The following is a 20,256-nucleotide window of genomic DNA, read 5'->3' as shown; positions in this document are numbered from 1 at the left end:
GCTGTGGTTGGAGGCAGTGCCGGATGATGTAAGGCTGCTGCCAATGCATGGTGCTTAGATGAGGTACTAAGCACATTAAATAGCTTAGCAACTATACTCCCCAATGCATAGGTGCTTAACTTATGGTTGCTAAGCTTGCTTCATTTAATGATTTAGCAACTAAAGCTCTTCATGTATTGGTGGCCTTCCTTCCTTTAAATGTTTTGCCTAGGTTCACGCGCTTAGCATTGTTTCTTCCTGGGTCACCATACTCATCTCTCTCCTCTTAAATAACTTGCCACATCAGATTTTTTGCCTACGTGGAAGGCTTAGCACCTGTACAAGATGGAGCATTGGGAGGGGCCTAAGTGTGCTGTTGGCCAGCGATCTAGCTGCGCCTGTTTGAGTAATGGAACCATAGTGTTCCAATTTAAAAAAAAAAAAGCTTCAGATTAGTCTAAAAAAACGCCCAGCGTCTTCTTTCCTGATTCTCCGTTCCGGGCAGTGGCGAAATTATGGCGATGGAGCCCAACCGTCTCCCTCCCCATCAGGGGCGGATCTGGGCCCCAGGCCCCCAGGGCCTAGGCCCGGGGGGTGGTTTTTTTTTTGTTATTACCTAGCCATTGGGCCCGGGGCTTACCCAAAAACACAGCCAGGGCCCAGGCTATTGATCTTCACACTCGCGCGCAGGGCACACGACGCAGCCCAGCTCGCCCCCGAAGCGCAGACGTCACGCCCCGACTCCCCGTCCCCTGCTCGCCTGCGCCCTCCGCCGCTCGTGACGGCCGCCGATGAATCCGCCGCTCGCCCGTGCCCTCCGGCCTACGCTGCTCGTGACGACCGCTGGTGACTCCGCCGCTCATCCGCCTGGCCTGCTCCGCTGCTCGCGCCGTCGCCCGTCCCGCGGTCCGGCCGTCCCTTGCTCGCCTGCTGCCCTACTCCGCCGCTCGCGCAGCCCAGCTCGCCGTCTCGCCCGATCTGCTGGCTCCTGCTCTCCGCCACGCGCAGGACTGCTCTCTGCTGCCGGATGTGTAAGTGGCTGGGCACACCTAGACTATAACTTGCTGTTTTCTGAACATTTTTTATCTGCTAGACAGCTGTAATGTTTGGACTTGCTACTACTGTACTACAGTACTGCTTATGGTTCATTGCTGCTGTCAAACATTCAATTTCACTTGAGTTGTATTCGAATGTGAATGTTGTTGTTGCCACTGTTAATATCAATTTCATTTCATTTTGTAGAAATAAAAGATGACGAGATATTTTTCATTGTGGCCGCAACAGAAGTGTCTACACCCGGAGTTTTAGCAGGGATTCAAGGGGCCAAGAGGACTGAAGCAACTCCAGAAAATGAAACAACTGTAGAAATGGGACCACCGCCTTCAATCTCAACTCGAGAAAGCAACTGATGAAGCAAGCCATTGATTTGGTACTCTTTTTACTTCACATACTGTTCGTAGTTTTTGTTGTATTTTTAAGCATTGAGTTTATAAATTCTAAATTTGTGGTGTAATTGAGCCATATTTGAGGTAGCTATAGTTTGATGGACGTTAAGTTTTTCTCTCGCGACAAAATTTTTTTTTTGGGCCCTGGGCTTGCTCCAATCCTGGATCCGCCACTGCTCCCCATCTTGATGGTAATGAAGATGTGCTACTCCCCGTTTACTATCTCTTTAAATCACCTCGAATCTTTCATAACATTGTTAATCGTTTTTGTTTTCTCCTCTCATCTGGCACGCGTACCACCTGCCCCTCAATAACCGCATCAGATCTATATTCCTAGCTCAATGCGGGTGATAAAGAGGGCATGTAGTCGGGCCGCTCGTGGTGTGGATGCTCGCCGCTCCGCTAGCAGGAGAGGTGTACCCTCGTCCGATTGGCCGAGACGCAGAACTCTCGCTCGTGGGAGCAGTGGTGGATTTCGACGCGTGCATACAATAGAGACGAGAGGCTGCCAGTGGTGAGTTCCTTTACACAGCCCTCTCCACATCCCCGTCTATAGGATGATTATATGGCCCGATGTAAGTGGATTGTCGTCAAATTGCTATATATGTTAGAAACCATAGATATAGATCCTCAGTCAGTCCTGGCCATGAGTTAGCTAATTTCATTCTGTTTTTCGACCAAGAGGTGTTATCTATCTACCACAAGAGGAGTAATAAGCAGGATATCTTGGTCAAACTGAGAAAAAAAGATGGTTTTTCAAAAAGGCTGCCATGTAAATCTGGCACTGCATCATCGCCATTTGTGATGTTTTTAGCAGTATTTGCTTATAACAGCTCGCCTTGTATTAATTTTGTAATTATTGAACATTATCATTTCCATTAGTGGTAAATAGGGACCTGCTTAGGAACTAATATCTGTAGATTTGTTGTTTGCGAATGGTTTCAACATTTGACCACTTGAATTATTTATGTGCGCTGCAGATGCAAGACGAAGCTATATTGTTTGAGGTTTTGGTGTCTCCTGGGCACAAGATTCATTTAACAGAGCTGCTAATGTTGGATATCTAAATGCTCCGTTGGAAGTTTCCAGAAAATAATGTTTGAAGGGATATATTTAGTACTGATATTTTTTCACAGAAGAGCATTCTCTATCCACTGCTACTTGTTTTAACATAATAGAGATTACGGTTTCAGGTATAATTTCATATAATTTAAAGTTACATCAGTCCTACAATATATACATTAACCCTTTTCCCTTAAATTATATGCTCTTGGCACTGCTGTTGTTTGGTGATGTTACCAAGTGTGTATCCAAATTAATAAGTTTGAAATGGATGTGTATCATGTACCACTAAGTGTGTGTCAAAATTAATAAGTTCGAAATGGATGTGTATCATGTATAGCTATTGGAGAGAGTTCTTGCTACATCTTTGGTCATTTTGGTTTGACGTATTTTCTATTTTTACTACAGTACTTATCAACACTCCATTTAATGGCACCTTATTGAAATCTCAGTTTTCATCTACGTGATGATATGATACTGCATACTACAGTGATAGCTTGATAAAAAATGAGGTCCAAGTAACAGTGACCACTGACTTAGTTGCCAAGTAGTTCTATGAACATGCATCTGTTTAAGTTCTCACCAATTGTAACTTATTTTGTATTCATTGAGTATGGTGAGTTTGTGATCATGTATAGCCTTTTGACTAACAATTCCAAATTCAAGAATAATCTACCTCATAGAGGAATTAATACAGAAAGAGACCAAATGAGTCTATGTAATATTTAATCACAGTTCACTTATTAGAGTCCCATGGCATTTGAAATTACTAATTGGATGCAATAATTCATTCACATGTACTGTTCTTTCAAAAAAAAATGTCCCTCTTTCAATCTACTTGATTACTTGGGTTTTGGTTTTTATTTGAAATCATTAAATTTTTAACTATGTAATTTCACCAATATTGAGAAACTATATGATTTAAATATATAGAAATTCAACTACTATATTTGATATCTCCATATATCTATGCAAATTCTGCAAATTTTATCACCAACGCGCGCCATCATGGTCTAGTTCAACATATATGTCGTTGATATGAATAGTGACCACTTCTGTTCTAGATCGAGAAGTGTACATATGACACGTAGTTAAGTAAACAATATGTGATAATTAGATACATGACAACCAAATACAAATAGATGACAAATGAGATCTTAGCTACCAATATAAACTACACATACTAGAATCGCCACCGATAGGCTTTCGCAATGCATTAGAAACTCAATTACAATGATAAGACAAAGGCTTAGCCATTTAAACATCGACCATGGACGTACTCCAAACTTGTCTGACGTAGTTGAAGATAGAGTAGGAACACATAGCCTCATGGGATCTCGACAACTAGACCCGCCATAAGGCACCTCCATTGGCTCCACATCGACGTTGAAAAAGACGCCTACCTATCCACCGCCATGCCGCCGCTCTCTAGGAACGAAAACAACGAAAAACACAAGAAAACAAACAAACATCGAGAGAGAAAATAAGGTCCATGCCACCCGATCGTCGGAGCGGCGATCGGAGGCGAGGGGATGCGTCGACTCACCGGGGACGTCTTGGCTACATCGCATGGTGACCAAATTTTCGTTACGTGCCCTAAACCCTTCCAAATTAGCCACAAACACACATGATCCACCACTCAAGAGCCTAATGACAACTTTCTTTTTCCAAAGCCCTAATGATAACTCTTGATCTGGCTGGGATCATTAGCCACTCTAACCACTCGACCGGGAGGCCCCACCCGCAGCTTAACAAAACCACCTCCGCCGCTGTCCCCGTTCCCTTTTCCCCTCCGATCGCAGCAGCTTCCGCGAAGACGGAGCCGCCCCCATTAAAATACCGAACTCGCCACGCCCCCGCATCTCTCCACCCTCCCCCGCTCCTCCTCCTCGGGCTCCGCCGCCCCCGCCTCCGCCTCCCCGAATCCCAGCCCTAGCGGCCGGCGAGCGCGGCGATGGGCGCCGTCGCCTCCACGGTGGCGGCGCGCTTCGCCTTCTTCCCGCCCTCCCCGCCGTCGTACGGCGTCGAGCCCCCGCCCTCGCCGGCCGCGGCCGCCGCGGACGGCGCGGTGGTGGAGCTCAGCGGGGTGCCCCGGCGGGGCGGCGTGGAGGCGCGGCGGCTGCCGACCAAGCGCGGCTCGGAGGTGGTGGCCATGTACGTGCGCCAGCCCGGGGCGCGCCTCACGCTGCTCTACTCCCACGGCAACGCGGCCGACCTGGGCCAGATGTACGAGCTCTTCGTCGAGCTCAGCTCGCACCTCAACGTCAACCTCATGGGGTAAGTACGTCTCCCATCTGTTAGTAACATTTCGTTATGAATTATGGTGCTGTTAGCGTTAGTTTGCTTGATTACGGTGGTAGGAACTGGATTTAGTAGAACTTGACTGCTTGGGTTTTGCTTATTGGGCCTCTGTTATTCCGTAAAAAGTCGATGGAAGTTTAATCTTCAAGGTCGTGCTGGCAGTTGGTTGTGCATCCACGCCTTCATGGAAAGTAGTATTAGTCTTTAGATACTTTTGTGATTTGATTGAGGTTGTTGAACCCACGGGATGGGAATGTCCGTGAGGCCGTTGTTATCGGCTGGGTGGTCCGAAGACTAGGCCACTCTGGTCAATAATTGGTTGATTTGATTGAAGTCGATCATTATTTTTCTAATAAATGTTAGAGGATTTAGGACTGATTGCGAAGTTTGGATGTTAGTGTGCTGTGCTAGTCAGTGGTGGGAACGTCTACTTTATGTCATTGTCACTGCTAGAGTCGTTTGAAAACTCTCGTATCTGTGCACGTAAAATGAAACATTTGGATTCTAGTGTTGAATTGTGAATCTTCTGATCATACCTTCAATAATTCAGTCGGTAAGGACTGAAGATCCATTGTGTCGGAATGTAGTTTGGTCGCCATTTTTGGTCAAAATCTGAATGCCTCATTGGCACATTCATATGTTCTTTTACCAATATTAAGATTCTTGCCCTGAGGAAAAATAAAAAATAAAAGGTTTGCATCATTGTTGTTTGCTCCGTTTGGATATTTATTTTTCCTAGTGTAGGGATCTTATACTGTTAATGATGAAGATGGGGGTTTTACCTTTTTTCTTTCACTTCACTTATAATTAATTCTTGTATAATTATTATGGTTATTGTTTCTGTTGTACCTGCAAAATTGGTTGGGTTTGACCAGAAGTTTTAGCTATAGATTTGTTTGCCGAAGTCTATTAAAACGTGAGGCCATTGAGTTCACATTTAATTCTTGGTTCTTCTGTTTAATGGACCCCCCCCCCCCCCCCCCCCCCCCCCCGGATTATTTGATTTGATCTTGATAAAATAATGACTTCCCACTTGGGCACTTTGATTAGAACTATTGTCCGTTTCTTTCCAGTTCCAAGTTTAGATTCTCTTATCAGTTTTGGTGTAGGTGTAGGTAGTAGTGAATGAACGAAGGAGCTTTTGTTGGTAGCTTCTGTTCCATCTACTCATTTGAGTGGGTCAGGCTTTTGATGAGGGAATTGGGCACTCCTGATCAGTTACTATGTTTATAATTGATAGACTGCCAGATGGGCTGTTTACTGGTTAGATTAATTGAGTTGTCCAGTTAATATTAGGCATACCCAGTTTCAAATCTTGTGTGTGGAGCAATGAACAATTGTTCTATCGTGTCTCCAGCTTATCTTGTTTGAGTAGTCATTTTTTTTCAGTTGAGCACCATTTGTATCTGTCTTATAGCTCCAATACCAGTTTGTCCTTTCTATCATCTGTTTGCATATTTGACTTTCCAAAGGGTCTATCTCTAGTTTTCTTGACCTTATAATATAGAGTAGACCAGTTGTTGCTTTGATGCGTGGCAGCTACAATATGTTATGCAAATTTCAAGGAGATTTCTTATATATTACTGTACTTGCTTTAAGCTCTGTGTTTGTGTTTATGATATGTATGTTTTCTTCCATTTGATACTGTTGATAGTTGATACTTACCAGTCATGATCCTGCTGGCAGTGTCACATATATTTCACTGATCCTAATACCCATTTTGGCTTCACGCAGTAACTAATGAAGTATATTCTTTCCCGCTTTTACAGTTATGATTATTCTGGATATGGGCAATCATCTGGGAAGGTATAGACTCAAATCTTTTTCTAGGAAAGTACTTTTCCTCTCCTCATCCCCTTTGCTTTCTGTTTTAAGAGGTTCAGCTACCATCGGTTTGCATAGCTGACTTGATTTATTTCTATTTGATTCTGCAGCCAAGTGAGCAGAACACTTATGCAGACATAGAGGCCGCTTATAGGTGTCTCATAGAAACTTATGGGGCCTCCGAGGAAAACATCATTCTGTATGGTCAATCAGTTGGCAGTGGCCCTACTTTAGATTTGGCATCTCGTTTGCCTCATTTGAGAGCAGTGGTTCTACATAGCCCAATTTCGTCTGGCTTGAGAGTAATGTATCCTGTGAAACATACATACTGGTTTGACATATATAAGGTGATTATTTTACTTTGTTTCTTTCAGTTTCATCTTTTCCTTGATCTGATCCCTATATTTTTGTTTGCAGAACATTGACAAAGTTGCATTGGTCAAATGCCCCGTGTTAGTAATCCATGTGAGTATTCTAATGACAGCAAGATTCCCTAAAGGTCTTAAAACTCCATATGACATGAAATGCTTTTGTATTTTAATTTTGGTGGTGTTCTTTCCTCCTATGAAAAGGAAATCAATAGTTGGCCCCGTACCAGTTTGGTGGCGCGGGGATGGATTCGAGCCCTTTTTAGATTTGATTATCTCTATATTGTTTTCTCCATTCTCTTCAAATATGTTTCAAGTTAGATGCTTCTAGCACAGTTCTAAAAACCGAACTGATGACCCTAGCCGCCAGGCTGTTGGTTCACTGGTTCATCGGTCAACCTGCTGGTTTGCCTGTCCAACAGCCAGTTCACCTGTTCACTCACCGGTCTTATAAGTTTTAAGAATATTCATTTGGCATAATGTAATTAGTAAAACAATCACATGTAAAGCGATAGATTAAGTTCAACATAGCTGTACTGTTGTGCCTATGTGACTGTCCTTTCCTTTTGAAGAGTACAACTCTTTCCTTGGACGGGAATTTAACAATTTCTTATTATGGTGTTTCGGGAAGAGATGACTGTTCCATAGCAACATCAATATTCCCTCACCTATTTATTGCATTAAAACTATTTCATCTGCAGGGTACGGCTGATGATGTTGTTGACTGTTCTCATGGGAGAGCACTGTGGGAACTATCCAAAGTGAAGTATGAGCCTTTGTGGGTCAAAGGTGGGAACCATTGTAATTTGGAACTCTATCCCGAATACATTAAGCACCTAAAGAAGTTCATCACAGCCATAGAGAAGTCCCCACCACTGAAAGATGATTCTCCAGAAAGTTCAGGCCCTTCAGATCTTGAAACAGGATCTGAAAGTATGGAGAGTTCAAGAAAAAGCACGGATGTGAGGGACAAATCAAGGTCAAGCACTGATCACAGGCGGAGTACAGATCGACGGGAGAAACCAAGGAGCAGCATAGATAGGAAGGATAAAGGCAGAAAGAGTGTAGATCATCCTGACAAACCACGGGCTAGTGTGGATCAATCTGATAAGCCACGGAAAAGCATTGACCGGTCTGTATATTCTTACATGCACTCTGTTTGTTTTACTGTTTAATGTGGATTCCTATTACAGGGCATATCCTTATCTTGTCTTCTTGACTCTTGCAATGCATTGTGTGACAGCTTTGGAGGGATGATGAGGTCGGTTAAATTGTGCAATATTGACTGCTTCAAAGTAACTTCCACTTCCGGGAGCTGAAAATAGTGGAAGGTTAGTTTTGATAGTATCTGTATTTATTTCATCTGTATAATCTATTCAATTGGGTGTTTTTAGTTTTGCTGTGGAAGGTGTATTGATTTGGGTGAGGGTTATGCACACTGAATTGTTTCGTGAGAAGAAATGATCATTCATTCCCGACCCCCTGAGTTTTCAAAGCCATTCATTTGGCACATCAACAATGCTACTCCCACGGAGTATGAAGCAACACCATTGTTACACTGTACATAAGTTGTTGTATCATTACACTGTCTTAGTTTTTCTTTTTCATAGAAACATTTGATAGATAACTAAACTGGGAATTTGTGTCTTCCCTCTGGAAAGAAGTTCTCTTCAAATATGGATTTCTGTCACTTGATTGCTTTGTCATGGAGCTTGAACTTGAAATGAATCACTGGATCATTCAATGTAATCATCATCTTTGTTCAGTTCAACGCTCATGTTCTAGCTATCCTGTTTCTCTGTTAATACAATGTATACTCCCTCCGTCGCAGTTTACATGGTGCCTGCACATTTGAGGTTCAAGTATGACCATCAGTCTGACCAATGAAATGTGGGTCACTGTCAATGTAATTAAAACTCGAAATACAAGGATGACATGTAAACTAGGACGGACACATACTTGCTAGAGAATCATGCAAGAACAGCTTGCATGCTAATTGTTGTGGCTGGTTATTACTCTCTCAGATATATTTTGTCCTAAGTCAAAACTTATAATGTTTCACCATCTTCATATAAAAATATATCAAATTATACTGTACCAAATAAATACAGTATGAAAATATATTTCATGATGTATCTAATGATATTGATTTGGTGTTGTAGATGTTGATACTTCTTTCTATAATTTGGTCAAAACTATAAAGTTTGACTTAAGGATCATTGTAGACAATTGCAAAATGATTGAAATTATGAACAAGAAATTTGTAAGCTATCATAATTGAAGCTAACATCGCTTGACATCATAGTTTTTAGGAAATTTAGGTACAAAACATCCTATTTCGGGGAAAAACAAATGAATTTTGAAGTAGTTGTACAACATCACTTAGTCTTCGCCTTTTTCCAAAGTAGTTTATCCAATTCCAATGGGCTTCTTCTGTATCAACCTGCATGCGTTAGTGTGAATGGGTCATTTTTTCCTTCTAATTTGTAGTACATTTCAAGAGTTTTAGCTGGTTCCTTGTTAGATAGTAGGTAGTGAATAGAAACTCAGAAGCCCGTTGGACATGATGTCTTCTTCCGTCATTTCTACTATTTGTGTTAAATTCTTTGTGACGTATGTACTGCCCATTGTTTCAATTATCGATGACAGAATCGATTGGGGCATTTAACCACTGCATAAAGAACGAAATTTTGTTCCAACATAAACAGACAATAACTTTTGGGTCTGCTACGTTATGTTTGTCTACCTGAGACCTTTTGTCAATGTCAAGCAAACATCCAAACATATTTTCATTAATCAAGATGCGGCCATGGCATGGGCAACAATTTATATATTCTGAAATACAAACCATCGTCTTTATTTGTGACACATTTATCTTAATGCACATGTATCATAAGCATCATGAGAAGTTTGTACCCGATTTTAAAGATGCGTGCACGAAGAGTTTTACTTCAACAACAAGTGGCTTGACTTGTTGTGCGAGTACAATCTTGAGGACAACGGATGGTAAACCTATAAGTTTTGTGAAAAAAATGGGATGCTACCTATCATGATTCTTTTACACAACTGATATGACCACTACTCAAAAGGACCAAAGGAATGCATAATGTTGTCAAGAAAAGATTTTCTGGGAAACTTAGTCTTTCAAAACTCCCTGTAGAATGTGAGAGGGTTTTCGCTAATCTTTGTGAAATTAAGTTTGATGAAGATTTTAATTCACGTGAAAAAATATCCGAAATTATGCTGAAGAATGTAGCTGAACATATACAAAGAGTATGCATTTAGAATTTGAGGAAGAATTTTAAAAGACAATTTTCATTGTCTTGTAAACTGTTACTCCCTCCGTCCTAGTATCAAAAAACGTCTTACATTATGGGACGGAGGGAGTCAAAACGAAGTTTTCAATATCAATAATGTTTCATTTTGCCATCACAACATATTATGAAGAGAAGGACAACATGTGCAAAAATAAAATTTATATTGAGAAACAAGTAGGAAGGTAAGTTTGAAAACACATGTTGCATGTATCTCATGAAGGGTGGCATCCATTCATTGAAGTGTTTGTTATCAAAAGAACTTGATGATTTCAAAAAAGGCCATTGATAAGTTGTACATTCGATAATTCTCTATGTAAGATGCAAGAAAAAACCCATGAGGTTCTGCTAGTTTTGACTGAATGTGCTACAACCAATTTAAAAGGTACAATATCGTTTGAGTCCTTGGGTGATAAAAACGCAAATGGCAAACTATCTATATACACGGGGGATATGCTAATCCTGTAATGTCAACCTTGGAAAATGATGTGTATGGCAACCTTTGACCATGGTTGTTTACCGTTGGCGCCTTTTATCACCCGAGGAAATGTAAACCAAATTTTCTTGCATCTTCGCTTAGATGATTATGTGCTTCCAAGTCCAACTTCAATGAATTTCTCCAAATCATTCATAAGTTCTTTTGATAGTGATCACTTCATTGTAGCGGATGCCATCTTTCATGAGAATGAGATATGTGTAACATGCAGTTTCAATTGTTTCTTAATATAAAATTCTCTTTTTGCATATTTCGTCCTTCTGTTTAGTGTATATTGCGATGGTAAAATGAAAACATCATTCGTATTGAAGACTTTGAAGACATGCTCGCACAATATAGTTATAACATATGGAAGCCATATTTTACGAAACCATATTTGCAATTTAAAACCTGTATACATACATATGAATTCGTATTTTCTGGAAAACATGTAATGGTCATATGTCAATACTGAGCACTCAATTTGTATCAATTTACAATACAATGACAAATTTCTTTTAAATTGTTTCTCAAACTCTGAGTACACCCTACTTGTATATGATTCATCTGTGGTCTTCAACAAAGGGAAATTTGGGATGTAATAAATCCGTTTCTTTACATGTGAATTAAAATCTTTACCAACTCATTTTTACGAAGACTAACATAAACCTTCTCACATTCTACAAGGAGTTATGAAAGACCGATTTTCATACGAAATATTTTCTTCAAGAGATTATTCGTACCTTAGCTCCTTTTAGTCGAGGTCATATCGACTTTAAAAGAGGCACATTAGATAGCATCCACCTTTTCCCCAAGCCATATAAATTTTCCATCTATTTGTTGTCCTGAAAGTTCAAGCCGCTTCTTTTTTTTACATGAAACTAGGATATGTGTTTCTACACACATCTTTTAAAATCAGGTGGTAACTTCTCAGGATGCTTATGAATTATATGCTCGAGAAATTTAGCAGCATTAACATAAATAATGTGCCACAAACAAAGACGATGGCTTGTATTTCAGAATACATAAGCAATTATTGATGCCATGGTCGCGTCTTGATTAGTAAACTTGTGCTTGAACGCTTGCTTGATATTGCCATTATAAAGGTCTCAAAGAGCCAAATGAATGATTTAGTTGTCTCATTAAATAATAGAGCATACCCAAAAGTTATTGTCTACCTGTGATGGTTGGTTCCAAGGAGCGGAGCAAAGGCTATCTCACTCTTACTAGTCTGAAATGTGGTGTCAAATGATATAAAATCACCAAAGCATGCATGATCCATGATAGACTAAGATATGCCCAAAAGAAATGAGCTATTTGACCACCTTCCTCGTCTATCTGAATGGCATAAAAATATATAGAAATCCTCTGTATGCTTATTACTCAAGTATTCTAACTGTTTGCGCATCACTGGATTCTGAATACTTATTGCGTTTGCAATCGATCTCATTATTGCAATCCATCCTTGAGAATGACACTTTCTCGACTCCTCCGTGAAACTTCATGAATACATCTGGCACCATCCCGACTTCGTGTATCTGGCCAATTAGCTTCCTGTCCACTTCTCTAACACATCTTTGGGACCTCAAGCTTATATGCAATTTATTTGGACTAACAAGATAATGATTGTGATCGATACAACCTTTTGCGCTGTCCGAATCTCCTCTTTGCTGACACTCAACTGATCACGAGCAAGCATCGCAACCCGTCATTGTAGTGTCCTTTGACTCGGTTCTCAATGTCCTCGGTTATTGCAATTTATCTGATTGGTGCTTTGTCTGGCTGTTTCTAATACTGAACCTAACCTTAATGGCATAGGTGTTGTGCATCTCATAAGCTTTGTCCTTTGATTTGAAGGACATTAATTCCAGCTGCAGGAACGATTCGAATTTGCCAACTTTAACCACGTGTTGTACTCCCTCCGTTCCTGAATATAAGTTTTTGTAAAGATTTCATTATGAACCACATACAGATGTATATAGATGATTTTAGAGTGTAGATTCACTCATTTTGCTATGTATGTAGTCCATAGTGAAATGTCTACACAGACTTATATTTAGAAACAGAGGGAGTACAACACAATGAGTTGAGAATGAAAGATAATATCATTGACAACATTTTTCCAAGACAAAGTAAATGATCCATCTGTATCAAAATATAAGACCTTTTTTGGTCTAAATTTAGAGCCAAAAATGTCTTACATTTTAATATTTTGTTAGTTAACTTGATGGTGAAAATGAGTGTCAAAAAATGTGTCCGAGCCTTGTAAACCCGAGAGAAGGTAGTACTCCTACTTAACATTGGAAATAAAGACTCCCACAGAAATGCTATGTGATCATGTGTAGTACCCTTTGTTCTCACAGAGGCGTCTAAGGCAAAGCACCCCCTGCATTGGGCGTGGCCTAAATAAAGAAAACCTACACCTATTAGATTGGCTTGCCGTACGTTACGCTGGCAGCGCATCCATCCAGATCCACCACAAAGCAGCCCACAACAACAGTTAGGACGATGGAAAAGTTGATCCACGGAAGTTGTGAAAAGGTAGAGTACTCGCTGGTACTACATCAGCTCTCGGTTCGAGCCGCTTTGCTGCCCCTGCAAGGAAGAAAATGTGTCCCTGCTGCATCCGTCCAGAACCAGGGACGCGCCGAGAAAGAAAAGCGAGAAGCGACGGGCCCGCCTGCCCGCTCGGCTCGGAGGTCGCGCCCTCGTGCTCCGGCCGCTCCCAGTGCGCGCAAATGATGCCGTCGCCGGAGCCCGACGCGGCGTTGCACGTGCTAGCAGCTCGCATGGTAAACGCAAGAGCTGCCTTTTGCTGCTGGCGTACGTGTGCGTTCTGAAGTCGCCTGACTGCTGCTTCTCCACAACAAATTCGAATGTACGTATACCTATTTTTGGTAGGTTCAGCGAATAGGCAAACGGAAAGAACTTCGGTTCCATGAACCTCTCGGCCAAGTGTGAATCGCGAGGACGTACACGAGCACAGCTGGCACAGCCTGAAGTCCCAGGAGACCGAGTTGACCGTCTCCAAGAACGCATTCCGGGGCCAGTGCCTGTTCCCCAAAGCACCAGTACCAAAGCTCTCATTCGGCATCTCGCTCGTGCTTTAAGAGCCATCAGCAGCTGAAAAGAGGAACCGTCAAGTTAGTCCACGCTCGAAAGCCGAATCAGTGTACCGAGTACCGACCAAACCCATCCAACTGCAAGTCTGCAACAGTTGACGCTCGAAAGTCGAATCATGTGCTTCTCCACCTCTGAAAACTGACCAAATTCAGCCGACTGCGAATGGTTTTGCCGCCGACGAGCGTTCACTCCTAAGCTCCTGAAATTCAATGGCACCGACAACGGCGGTGGTGTAACACAGGTGTGTGTGCGATCTTGCGTGCGCGCCCGTCTGATTCGCGCCCGCCACCGGTTGTTTGCGGTCATCGTCTGGGAGTCTGATGTGTAAACATCGTCTGGGAGTCTGATAAGTAAACATCGTCTGGGAGTACGTGTTGAGAACCAGAACCATTACTTTAGATCAAATGGAGGAGAGGTCGAAGCCCTAGGTTCTGGCCTTGGTCACCGAAATCCTTTCTAGTTGGCCACTACACTTTGCTTGTTGCATGCATCCACGCGGGCAGAATGCCCAATGCACCCAAAATCTTCAGCCGCAAGCAATGGCAGATCCTTGGAGCAGTTTTAATTCACAGTTCACAAGAGATCATCGGAAACTACTGCTTGCCAAACGACAAGGGACAAACTTTGAGCACTCCCAAGGACGTGAATATACTCAAGCCAATAAGAAAATGCCGAGGGATCAGAGTACTATATGGCCTGCAAGTACAGATGCGGCATTCCATGCGCGGGAGATACGTGCCACAAGGTCGGGCTTTGACCAATGAGGTGTCGAATGTCACTATAAATCCGCCCTCTCAGTGTCCTGCTTTTCTCCTTCCCTTTCCTGTTCGTTAGTTGCACGACCGACATACTCGACGAACAGGGCCACGGTTAGTTATGCAGCCGTTGAACTGCGTAAGCTTCTTGCTTGGGGTGGCCGTCCTATCGGCCACCCTTGAGCCCTTCGTCGCCATTGCGCACAGAGGTATACACCGATGCTCCTGAGTGTTCATGCCAGAGCTATATGGCCTTTCATTCGACTGCTCTTTTCTTTCTTATAGTTCACACTGGCACAGGCATGCTCTTCTGTGATTTTGAACAAAACTCTGACATGCTTACTCTTTGTTCTCAGAGTTGCCGACGGCAACTGACAGCGAGAGAGGACCGGAAACCAGGCTGGTAAGTACTGCAAGGGGTTGTCAAAAACTTGTAGGTATTTCGATGAAATGCACTATCCGCCGGGGATAATGTCTAACTAAAGTTAGTCTTGATATGCAGGAGCCCACCGTTGACAGAACCATAACAGATGAGGGAACCAGAAGCAATGCACTGACAAGAGGAAAGATGGTTCTTGGAGATGCAGCCATGGAGAAGACGGATGATAGAAGCACAGCAAGCTCAGGTGCAAAACATCCTGTTGGACAATGTGGGCATGGAGGAGGGAAGGATTTGAGTATGGACTGTTATTTTAGGGGTAGGAAACTTCATCCAGGGGCTTACTTCGATGGCCACATACCCTTCACCGCTGATTACCGTAGACCACGGAACCACCCGCCCAAGAACAACTAGTGGTGGATAGGGTATAGGTAGCTTGTTTCCCTTACCTTTTTTCTTTTTCTTTTGGCTGGCCATTCTATTTGTCAGATATGGCCTTCCTTCTTGTTAGATATAGGTGTTTAGTGGTGTTGTGTTTCTCCTGTGTCATAATATAGTAATATCAGTGCTTTTACTTTAGAAAGGGTGAAGCTTATGTTGCCAGCTTTTAATTTCACAGAAGTCATTCTCAGCAACGAAATGGAAGAATTCATGAACTGACACACTAACATTTTCTGCTGGATTTGATATTCCCTCGTTCTCAATAATGCAGGAGATAGAAAAAAACACCAATAGCGGTTGAGATGGATAAAGGTAGGTATGAGTGTGAAATTTGTCCAATTCCACTTCCACATTCACAAGGAAATATACATAGCAGTCAACGTGTGTCAGAATCGAGGTGGATTCAGTGGAGGCTGGCCAGGGAGACTCTCCCCGCCACAACACGGTGGCACCCCGCCGGTCTCCTACAGTGACTTCGGTAGGAGGCAGCAGGAGGCTACTTTGCCCGGCGTCGTCGAGGTGAACAGATATGCTCACTATTTTTTGAGGAAACCCAACGAGGCCAATTGGTTTGAAGTTCCAAGTATTATTCTGTAGTCATCCGTGGCGTAGCGCGAGCTCGGGCGAAAAATGCCTGTACGGGTGCGGGTGACCGGACCGGCTACAGGCACCGGGGGCTCCTGGGGCGCCGGGGGGCCACGGGCGCCAACGTCGGGGCTGTAGGAGGCGCCGCATGCGGGGGGGGGGGGGGGGGGGGGCGCCTCAAAGCCAGGGGCGGGCCAAGAGAGGCGCGCGAGCGCCCTGGGAGCGGCGTTGAGGATCCTGTGTCACCGGTGACGGGAGGAACAGCCGGGGGTACCTGTTAAAACAGAAACACATGCTCATCAAAGTAAACGTGCCGGGAAGTGAACACACGGTGGGAGATGGGATCGTAGCACCGATAACCCTTAGAGTTGGAGGGGTAGCCGATGAAGACGCAAGCGACAGAACGAGGTGCGAGTTTGTGAGGAGCGGAGTCGGCAGTGCTAGGATAGCAAAGGCACTCGAAAATACGCAAGCCATCAAAAGGTGGGGGCGTATCGAAGAGAAGATGGTGAGCTGCATAGTTCCACCGTGGGCGGCAAGGGCGAAGGTTAAGGAGAAGTGAAGCAGTGGCGAGTGCGTCCGGCCAGAAACGAGGCGGCACATTAGCATGGAACAGGAGCGTGCGAACGCAGTCCTTCAGAGTGCGAAGGACGTGTTCGGCTCGACTGTTCTGCTGTGAAGTATACGGGCAGGTGAGACGAAAAACTATGCCATGGTGCGACAGAAAAGTGCGGAAAGCAAGGTTGTCGAACTCTTGTCCATTGTCAGTCTGAAGAGCAAGGATGGGACGCCCAAATTGCGTGCTGACATAGGAGTAAAAAGCTGTCAAAGTGGAGAGTGCATCTGACTTTCGTCGTAAAGGAAACGTCCACACATAATGAGAATAGTCATCAAGGATAACCAGATAATATAAATAGCCCGAATTACTAGGAACCGGAGAGGTCCACACATCGCCATGAATCAACTGAAAAGGAAAAGAAGCTATGGTGGTGGAGTTATTAAACGGGAGGGGAACATGTTTGCCGACACGACAGGCATGACATGTGTGATCCTCTATCTTGTTACAACTGAAACTGAAACTCCTAAGAATATGACGAAGTGTGACGGGGTTGGGATGACCCCGAGCGTGCCAGAGATCGACGCCGGCGGAGAGAGCAACCGGTGCATTGGTGGAGGTGGACGGCGGATGCACCGGATAGAGCTCGCCGAGGCCGTCACATCGGTGAAGTACCTGGTTTGAGCGTCCTTGACACAAAAACCAAGCCCGTCAAATTCAACAGTAACATGATTTTCACGAGTTAAGCAACGAACGGAAACAAGGTTCTTAATAAGATGAGGTGGCACAAGTATGTTAGACAAAGTAATAGGCATGGAATTAGAAGGAAAAGAAGTGTGCCCGACATGTGTGATAGGGAGGGTGGAACCGTCGCTGACAATGATGCGGCGGTCGATGGTGACGGGAGTGAAGGAGGCAAGATTACCAGGATGAGCAAACATGTGAGCCGTAGCCCCGGTGTCCATGTACCAATCACCGCCTCCAGTGTAGTTGTTCGGCGTAGGCGCGTCGTGCAGCGCGGCGAGGAGCACCGGATCCCAAGGCGCCGACGGCAGGGCCGGCGAGGGCGGCGGTGGGGGGGGTGCAGGGAGACCGTAGGCGCCGCTCAGCTGCGGTAGTGGGTATCCTCCGTACGGCTGCGGAGCCGCGTAGTACGCCTGATGCGCCAGCGGGCGCGGCACGGGAAGGGTCGGTGCATGAGCCCGTGGAACCGAAATGGTGTAGGCATGAACGACACCGGTCCACGGGTTGTAGCCGGAGGCCCACGGAGGGGGCACCTGGAACTATTGTTGCTGCCGCTGCTGACGGGGCTGGCCGGCGCCCTACGACTGCTGCTGCTGACCGCCACAGCGGCCCCCACCAAGTCGGCCCACGCGGCGTCGTTCGGCGGAAGGAGCGCGCGGGGGGGGGGGGGGGACAGGCGGCCCATAGGGCAGCGGGAGCAGCCCCGGCTGCTGGGTGGCGGGCTACGGCGGTGGCGCCGGGTGGCGTAGCGGGGGGGGGGGGGGGGGCGACCGGGGCGGTTGGAGGCGCCGTGGGTGGTGCCGGCAGTGAGAGCGGTGTGGATGGCCCGCGCCTTCACGTGCTTCATTCGCCGCTCCTCCAAGCGGAGGTACGCAACGAACTTGGCGAAGGACGGGTTGGGGATGAGGCTGAGGTTCGCCGCGGCGTTGCCGAAGTCCTCGTTGAGCCCGGCGGTGAGCGTGCTGAGGAGAAGGTCATCATCGATCTTCGCGCCAATATCGCGGAGTTCGTCAGCGAGAGTCTTCAGGCGGTGACAATAGTCGTCGACGGAGGTGCTGTCCTGGTGACACCCAAAAAACTCTTGCTGCAAAAAAACGCGACGCTGGAGCTGGTTGTCGGTGAAGAGCCCATTCAGCTGGTCCACACGGCGCAGGCATCGTCACCGTCTGCCACGACCGTCTGGAAGAGGTCTGTCGAGATGGTGTGGAAGAACCAGCGGATGATCGTGGTGTCGATGGTGGACCAGTCATGGAACTCGGGGACGAGGCTGGAGTCGACGATGCCGTCCACGTGGTCGATGAGGTGATACTCCGGGAACACGAGAAAAAAATACGTCTTCCACGTGTAGTAGGAGGAGTCCGCCTGCGAGAGACGAACCGGCACCCGCTCAAAGATGTTCAGGTTACGGATGTCGTTCACGTCGAGAGGGTTGGCATCAACGAACGGGTTGGAGTTGGTGGACGCGGAGGAGGTGACAGACGACATGACGAGGCGACTCAGTGGCTCGGGTCAGCGGCAACAGCGGCTTGCGAGGCGAGCAGACAAGGCGGACGAGGCGAGTAGCGTGCTCGCGATCGGGAGACGGGTCGAGGCAACAACGGCTCGTGTCGAGAGCAGCTTCGGAGGGTAGCGGCTGGCGCGATGCGCGTGGAGATGGAAAAGCGGCAGCAGCAGCTGGGATGGAGGCGCGATGGGAAAAGCGGCAGCAGCGGCTCAACAGCGATGGGAAAAGGCAGCAGTGGCTCGGGTTGGCAGCGCGTGAAAAAGTCAGCAGCGGCGGCTCGGGTTGGCGATGGGAAAAGCACGGGCGGCGGGTCGCGACAGGAGGGCGCGAGCGGTGGCGGTCGGGAGCAGCGGCGGCGGGGGCGGGGGCGGAGCGGAAGCGAGGAAAGAAAACCTAAAAAACTGATACCATGTATGTTGTGGGAATTGCACTATGTATTGCACTCGTGCATAGGCATGTATATATGATGTACAAAGGTAGGCCACAGACCTCAACTACACAAGGAACTACGAGGCGAGCCCAATACACAATATGCACATAACACATATACTCAACAGGCGGGAGTCTGGTGGGTCGTCCCGCATGACCTCGACGTATCGGCCGATCCGGCGCGTCGTCAGAAGGGCGAGATCAGCTGCCAGAGGAGACGAATGTCAGTGGGCCTTGTCCTCCCCGGCGTGCTCGTGATGTCGTGGCGGTGCTTGTGGTCAGCCGCCGCCCGCGGATGGTGGATGTGAGAGAAGATAAGGAGACGGATGAGGAAATGAGATGCTGATGTACACACGCTCGTGATTTAGAAGAGAGGAGGGAGAGATAGAAGAGAGAGTAAGAGATGTGCGGCTGCCACCACACCACATCATTGATCCGTGTGTTGTTTTTAGATTGGTTGAGAGTATGCTTTCTCTCGACCAATCAGAAAAAACATGACTTTTACCGAGCATAACACTCGGTAATAGCAAGAAATTTAGAAAGTCCATAAAACTTGAGAATTGTCCATCAAATATCTCTACTGCTATAGTACTGCAATTTTTGAACTTGGGCTAGGCATCCAGAACATTGTAGAAGCAAACTGTTAGCCGTTGATTTGTTACACAGGGTGAATCTCCATTCTTCATCAATACAAAGCTCAAATGATCCAACGGCTGATGTTTCTTGGATTCGCCATGTACGGACGCGCGCCAAAACGCTCCCAGCTGGATCCTTCTACACTCATCACGGTGCGGCACGCCTGCACCGTGCACCCAGCGGCCTGGTGCTGTTGAGAGAAAAATTTCTTTCAAGTCACTATCAATGAGCAGTTTGTACATGTCAAAACACTCAAAACCAAACGTATATACGTGGTTACAAGACGATAAAAGACCTGATAAACAATTTTAAACTCCAGCAATTAACACCACGTGC

The 20,256-nt window shown here is 45.5% G+C and overlaps 2 protein-coding genes across 4 annotated transcripts; both read left to right on the top strand.

Annotated features, from left to right (window-relative positions):
• The first annotated feature begins 4,275 nt into the window (after window positions 1–4,275).
• Window positions 4,276–8,998, top strand: LOC123165400 (alpha/beta hydrolase domain-containing protein 17C). Of its 3 annotated transcripts, none has more exons than XM_044583036.1 (7): window positions 4,276–4,763; window positions 6,557–6,593; window positions 6,722–6,958; window positions 7,029–7,076; window positions 7,681–8,111; window positions 8,223–8,310; window positions 8,811–8,998. In XM_044583036.1, the coding sequence occupies exons 1-6, from the start codon at window positions 4,441–4,443 to the stop codon at window positions 8,296–8,298; spliced, it is 1,152 nt and encodes a 383-aa protein (XP_044438971.1). In that variant the 5' UTR covers window positions 4,276–4,440; the 3' UTR covers window positions 8,299–8,310; window positions 8,811–8,998. The 3 variants fall into 3 exon arrangements, with proteins under 3 accessions (XP_044438971.1, XP_044438972.1, XP_044438970.1); XM_044583037.1 differs by lacking the exon at window positions 8,811–8,998 and adding an exon at window positions 8,374–8,750; XM_044583035.1 differs by lacking the exon at window positions 8,811–8,998 and having other exon boundaries at window positions 4,278–4,763; window positions 8,223–8,750.
• Window positions 8,999–14,732: 5,734 nt separating this feature from the next.
• On the top strand, window positions 14,733–15,602 carry LOC123163721 (uncharacterized). The gene is made up of 3 exons (XM_044581078.1): window positions 14,733–14,855; window positions 15,003–15,049; window positions 15,149–15,602. Exons 1-3 carry the CDS (start codon window positions 14,768–14,770, stop codon window positions 15,437–15,439), a joined length of 426 nt encoding a protein of 141 aa, XP_044437013.1. The 5' UTR covers window positions 14,733–14,767; the 3' UTR covers window positions 15,440–15,602.
• Window positions 15,603–20,256: the final 4,654 nt, after the last annotated feature.

Source organism: Triticum aestivum, chromosome 7D (genome assembly GCF_018294505.1).
Source record: "Triticum aestivum cultivar Chinese Spring chromosome 7D, IWGSC CS RefSeq v2.1, whole genome shotgun sequence".
NCBI lineage: Eukaryota > Viridiplantae > Streptophyta > Magnoliopsida > Poales > Poaceae > Triticum > Triticum aestivum.
Note: the sequence above shows the minus strand (reverse complement) of the source record. Positions and strands in the feature narration are given on the sequence as shown.